General features: G+C 40.6%; 1 protein-coding gene across 1 annotated transcript in view; it reads right to left on the bottom strand.

The window, feature by feature from the left end:
• Window positions 1-6: 6 nt before the first annotated feature.
• The window catches only part of LOC108750852 (zinc finger protein Elbow), a 7,536-nt gene continuing 793 nt past the window's right edge, over window positions 7-6,749 (bottom strand). The window contains exon 2 of the mRNA XM_018490668.1: window positions 7-1,682. Coding sequence (XP_018346170.1) covers window positions 249-1,682 — 1,434 coding nt within the window. The 3' untranslated portion in view covers window positions 7-248. The remainder of the gene's footprint in view (window positions 1,683-6,749) is intronic.

The raw sequence follows: 6,749 nt of genomic DNA, 5'->3' as shown, positions 1-6,749 counted from the left end.
CACAGTTGCTAACACTAAGTTTTTCCCCAAGTGTACAGTAATCGAGAAAAAAAAAACATTCCTACCGCTTCGATATCCGTTTTACGACTCCAAATTCCTTCACGAGAGATTCCGTGACAAAAGCACCGCTTCAGTAGAAAACCGATGCTCTTCGTTCACGTACTCAAATCCGTAGTAGCAGAATCACAGGTCGCCGGTCGACTTATCTCGGAAGCGTTTCGCTCGCGAGAACGCTCATCGCCGAGAACTCACTGGTGCATCCCGGAGGTGGCACCTAGACGAGATCCGTAGATAGAATACGGTGAGAAATACGCCAGTCCGGCAGTCGCGTGTGGATGGGGTGGCGGGGGTGGCGGCGGTGGAAGCGGCAGTCCGAGCGTCGACAGAGACGGCGCCAAGAGCGGCGAGGGTTTCCCGTAGGGATGATAGCGCGCGGTGGCGAGTGGACTCAAAGGCGGCGTAGGGTAAGACCTCGCGAACAGAGGATGAGTCGCCGGGTGGAGCGCCGGGGGTGGCCCAGGCAGTAGGGAGAGCGCGGCAGCCGCGCTCGCCGGATCGGTCGCGCCGCTCGCCGATACGTTCGTATGACTTCTGAGATGTTGCAGCAGCTCTTCGGACGTGCCGAATCTCTTGCCGCAGTACGCGGTGTCACCCGCGATCCAGTTGCACACGTAGGGCAGCTGCGTGCCGGCCAATGCCGCGAGTTGCGCGTGCGCGTAAACCAAGGAGCCGTAGGGCGAAACGCTGCCGGGTTTGTGATCACACTGAGCGCACCCAGCCGGACAGGAGCCCGGCGTCGCGCTCGCACCCGACGGCAACTTGCCATTGGCGATGCTGGCGACCGCCGCCGCGGCCGTCGCGGGGCTCGACAGTAGGTGCGAGTTGAGCTGGCAGCCGGTGCAGAAGGGATCACGGCATATCGGCATCAGATTGTCCGCGGGTCCACTGGTGCTTTTCAATCGCGCGTAAAGATAGGGGTTGATGCCGTTCTTCAGGGCGGCGTGATGGGACATGAGCGAATTGGCCATCACGTCGATGGGCAGCTGACCGGGGCTGTAGCCCAAGTAGGCGGCGGTGGAGACTGGTAGACCGACGCCAGGCTTAAACGTGCCCAATGGGAGATCCTTGATTGATGGATCGGCCATAGCGAGCACGCTGACGGGACTGTAGGCGGGTTTCACTTGTAACGAGGGACTACTCACGGTTGGCTGACTCGTCGAAGCGTCCGCCGAAGGCGCCGAGCTTCTCGAAGCCGGCGAGTCTCGCGTGACCTCGCCGTTCGGCGTTGCTGTTTTCCTACCTTGCGGCGTGACCGCGCGCGTCGACGCGGCACTCTGATTGCTCGGGCATCGTTTGCCGCCGTTACCGGGTGTCCTCGATCGGCCGGACGTCGAGTGGCTCGACGTCGACCGCGACTCGTCCGGCGTGCACGTTTTCTCACGTCCCAGGCAGGATTCGTACGGCTTGAAACTAGTCTTCGTGGACTCGCTCGCCGACGTCGGCACCGTGGCTGACACTGTTATCGTCGGTGAGGATTTCTCGCGAGACTGTTCCGTTTTGGATGATCTGCTACTCGACGTCTTGTCCAAGGAACTTAGTAATGATTTGTTGGACGGTGGATCCGCTCCTATCTGACTGCAGGTCTGTGCGAGCAGTGCGAGTGGACTTTTCTTCGCATCCAGCTGAAATGAAAAGACGGGAAATGTTTATGAAATAAAAATTTTGCAATTCTGGGGAAGGGATAGTTATATTGAGAAATGACAAGTTGAGTACTTTCGAATACTTTCATCCTTCTTGATACAAATGTCATGTTGAAAAGTTATTTTTCTTACACTCAGGGAAAAAGATATAGTGGTAGCGACGACAACTATACAAGTTTATATCTAGAATTAACGTACATAGTTGAAACGTTCAAGGCAATTATAAAGTTTATTCTCAACTATGTCAACGTTTATTCTACGTATAAAACTTGTATGGTTATCATTTTTATATAGTTGACTACTATTATATATTTTTTGTTAGTGTAGAATATATAATTTTTTTAATGTACAACTATTGTACAATTCGCAATTTTTAAATATGATTTCAAAATATGATTTCACGTGCTGTACCTACTGTGTGTGTGTGTGTCGTTATAATATACTTTTATTACTTTTTAACAACTGAACTAATAATGATTTTCAAAATAACCGATCATTCAACATCATAATTTCGACACTCCATTTTATCATTTCGAAATTCAATAGAGCGTATCGACGTTGATTGATGTATAAAACTTTCTTACGTTTATAAACACGATAATGCAATCGTTAATATTAATTGACTCGGCAATAATTAATATTTGTTGGTTGCGAATCTGATAAATTTGACGAGTTCGACCTGTTTTCGAAATACGTAACGTTAGTGATTTAAGTGATTTTCGATCGACTGCTACACCGCAATGCACGATCTGACAACCCTCGAAACTTGGCGCGTGACGCGTCCGGATGGAGGCAAGTCCAATTAATGACGCGCAAACCGCAATCTGTAGCGCCGCGTCACTCTTTCGCCGAGCGAGAAGTGACGTGGATGAAGGGTGCGTCGGACGAACTTATCCCACGGAACGCCCGCCCTTTTGATTTATTGAGAAATTTTTTTACGCGAGCGACGTGTCCCCGAGATTTTTTCCTAACGACCTGTCAACGTTGAAATTGAATTACTTCCACTAACAATGATAAATCCCGTAGATATTAATTCTAAACTTGTGTACTTGTGAAATCGCGATTACGTCCATTTCTACCAATGTAGATTAATTTTAATCCTTTTGCCAATGCATAATTTTTCATCTTCTCACTACAATGTTTTACAGGTAAAAATGTAAAAATAAAAACCAGATAATATCTATGCAAAACTGTTTTTTATGATTCGAAAAATGGGATTCTTCGAAGCATCATAACGAGGAAAAAAAAATTAAACAAAATTTTGATTTAATCTATGTTTAAGGATTCAGAATGTTCAGGTATATAGGCTCTACAAAAAAATGACTGAAATTGAAAATGTAGACCTTCTGTAATAAAAATGAATGTTACATACATATGAAATAGTTTAATAAGGTTCATTTATATGTAATGTATATATAATTTTATAGATTAAATGAAAATTTTCTCATTTTATCTTAATTATTTTTTTTAAATATGTCTACTTCATATTGAAATAGTTTCTTTATCAAGGTTCTAAATTATCAAACTTTTTTGTATTTCAAGTATAAATGTAGAAAAATCTATAATTTTTCATTAACATTCTTAAAATCTTTTATCTCTATCTATGCATTGAATAAAAGGCTTGATCTCGATTATTCTTTTTATCTTTTTCTAATTTTTAGAATTCTAAGGGATAAAAAATAAATTACACCGAGATTACAATTACTTACTAATTATTACATTACTAATATTTTACTTTAATAACCTATTGAAGTTAATTATCACTAATAGAAATATTAATGATCTTTATATTTGCGGATAAGCAAGAAAAGATATTTTCGCGCGCGCGTGATTCCTACTATAAATCTGGAATATGACACGTCAATGGTGCGGAGGAGAACGTTGCGACGGTTATCCGCGCAGAATCCTTTTTCCTTAATCTTTTTGTTAAGAACGAGATTCATCGGAGGGGGAGAGGAGGAGGGGGGGGGGAGAGATAATCAATATGCTATGCCCGATACAGACGTCATTAGCGTGTAAGTGCGGGGAATTTAATATCGGCGCCTTCTCGCATCTTCCGAAGTGGTCACGATGATGCACTCGCTATAATTAACGTATAGAGAAGCGATATTTCTCGTCGACTGATACGTCCACCGAACAGATGTTCCGCCGTAATTAAAATGCAACGATCATGCAACACTAACCCGCCGTCGCCGCTCACGGTCGGGTCTGTACTAATGGCGCGACGCCGACAGATATTAATGCCGTGAATTGCAACAGGCCATTACGGCAACGCGAGGCTATATATTAATTGCGCTCGTGAAAGTTAACGGGAACGTTCGAACGTAATATTTTAATCCGCTAATTCCGCCCGCCGGCTTTTGATTGTCCTGGTTAATTTATGTCCCTCGAGACAAGAGAAACTTCTCTTTGTCCACACTTTACTGTGACTTCTGCTGAACTCTTTTGAATTATATACTTTCTTTTTCTATAGTAAATTTTTTGCAAGCAGCAAGCATCACTTTCACAAAGTACTGAAAAAATTGGAAAATGGGTGATTTTTTTTGTTTTTTTTTTTGTTTTTCCATGAAAATTAGACGTCGAAAAGAATAGCCAGTGATTTACTTTCGTTTTGAATTTGACTAGTGGCCTAGCTGGCTGCGGGAACAGTTTACGAAACGACTTTACAATTCTTTTGCTCTTTGCTAAACGGAGATTGCAAATTCAATTATTTATTCATTACATTATAAAGTCAATCATGCGCGCAAGAAAATTTTTACGTCTCATAACTATTAGAGATTTACACCGTCTGAATATATATATACTCGTATTTCTATCGTCGAACTAATTTTCTACGAGCAGTAAACACTTTGACCGTAAAATTTCGACAAAAATTAACACGAGAAGCCAGAAGATATTTTTTTTTTTTTTTCACGAAAATTAGATGTTAAATGTAACCACTGCTTTACTTTTGTTCTGAATTTAAATAGTCCAGTTACTGCGGAACAGATAAATTTATAATAAATGATCTTTTATATTCCTTGCGAAGTGGAGATTGCAAATTTATTTATTCATTATATACATTACAAATTCAGTTAAACACATTTTTACGGCTTTTTTCTAAATATTAGGAAGACTTGAATCGTCTGAATATAACTCGTATTTTTCTACAAGTATATTGTCAAATTGATTTTTTTTTTCTGAGTTTTAAGCACCGCTGTCGCAAAATACCGAACAAAATAATTACGGGAAAACCAGAAGGTATTTTTTTTTTATATACCAAAACGTATCGGAGATATAGCCGGAGCGCTTTGTCCTTTGTTCTGCATTTAAATGATTCAGCTACTGCGAGACGGTTCATAATAAATGATTTTACGGTCCTTTATATTCTTCGCGAAGCGGAGATTGCAAATTCATTTATTTATTCATTACATTAGAAATTCAATCATGCGCACAAAAATTTTTACGTCTCTTATAAATATTAGAGAGATCTGAGCCGCTGAATATAAGAGGATACACCGTCAACGTAGCCGTCTGTAACTCGAAAAGCCGAAAATCGAACGCTCTATTCCACTCCGCTTTTCTATCTTTCATCCCTCTCCTCCCCCCTCCCCTCCCCCTCCATCGCCCTCTGCGCAACAATCAGCATTGTATTACCGAATCGCGCTTTGATTTATGACGTGCGTAAATCAGCGCGACGGCACGCCGTGACTTTGCCAACGCACACTCGCTGTCCCCAAAAATAGTTTACAGGAGTTCGGAGCATAAAACGCGGCGCGCGTGTTTCCGTCGGGATTAACGAAACGACGACAGGCGACGTTAATGAGCCGCTAGGAAAGGTATTTTTAAGCAGGAAAACTCTCTCTGCGTAAACGCGACATTTTGAGCATTTGGCCTATTTGCGTTTGCATTAATAATATAAATGTTGCACGGATATATTACGTGAGAGATTATCAGAATAAAATTAACATTGTTTACCGATCATATTCCGTTTTTCGAATTATCGCGGTACTTATAGAATGTTTACGATGGGGTTGTTTCTGGCGCGATCCGTTTACCATGTTAATTTTCAACGTGATTTATTTGCAACATGTCGAATACGGTTCTTCTCACTTTAAACGCATATTTTTTTTTCTCGGAAGAGACGCAAAATAAGGAGAACGTATAATAAAGAAGCGATGTTTTTCTTGTATATCCAGGCGAGGTTTTTTTTAATTTTTTTTTTGTTAAAACTTGTGGTTTAAATTTAATCTGATAAATAATAGTAAAAAATAGTACTTTTCTAGTTACAGTTTTGCAATAATTTTTAAAGTCACGTTACAAAACCATTCGTGACTAATCATAATTAGAAAAATATAATTTTTACATTATCATATCAGGTTGAGTGTGGAGATTAAGTCTAAACCTCAAGTTAACCAGAAACCGGGTCTCAGAGAAATAGCGGTAACAGCTATAAAAGTGACAGTTATACAAGTACATGTAGAATTATAATCTTTATTATATGTAGAATTTTAATCTTTAGGGGGGACAGGAATTTATTTTTAAAATTTTCCAGCTTTCCGCTGTGAGTCAGATTTGTTATAATTCATTAGTTTTTATACACATTGTATTTCTTGCCTCAAAATATGAATCTGTTTCAGCGCCACTACAACGGCTTTCTCGTACTGTAAAAATTAATGTACATACTAAACTCTTTCATAGTTATCGCAACTATTATATAAGTTAATAATAGTTCATTTAACTATATGTACACTAATTTACTCGACTAAATTCACATAAAGTTCGCACAGCTGTCATCTTTATAGTTGCCGTCGTGCACGGAAAGAATATTTTGCTGAAATATCAAAAAAAAAAAAAATCTGACAATACAGATCAAAATAATTTTGTTGGCATATCGAAATAACTATGTAGGAAGTTGATTGCTAGAATGCGAAGACTTTTCGCGGCATTGCTCACCACGCTTGAATTTCCTATATAATTATTTCGATTTGATCCAATAAAATTATTTTCGGATCTGCATCTAATTAAATTTTCTTCAGGTACTTTGGCAAAATCGTGTTCTTTCCACGT

This window comes from Trachymyrmex septentrionalis, unplaced genomic scaffold (genome assembly GCF_001594115.1).
Source record: "Trachymyrmex septentrionalis isolate Tsep2-gDNA-1 unplaced genomic scaffold, Tsep1.0 scaffold37, whole genome shotgun sequence".
Taxonomy (NCBI): domain Eukaryota; kingdom Metazoa; phylum Arthropoda; class Insecta; order Hymenoptera; family Formicidae; genus Trachymyrmex; species Trachymyrmex septentrionalis.
The sequence above is the reverse complement of the archived record's forward strand: the minus strand, read 5'-3'. Positions and strand labels throughout refer to the sequence as shown.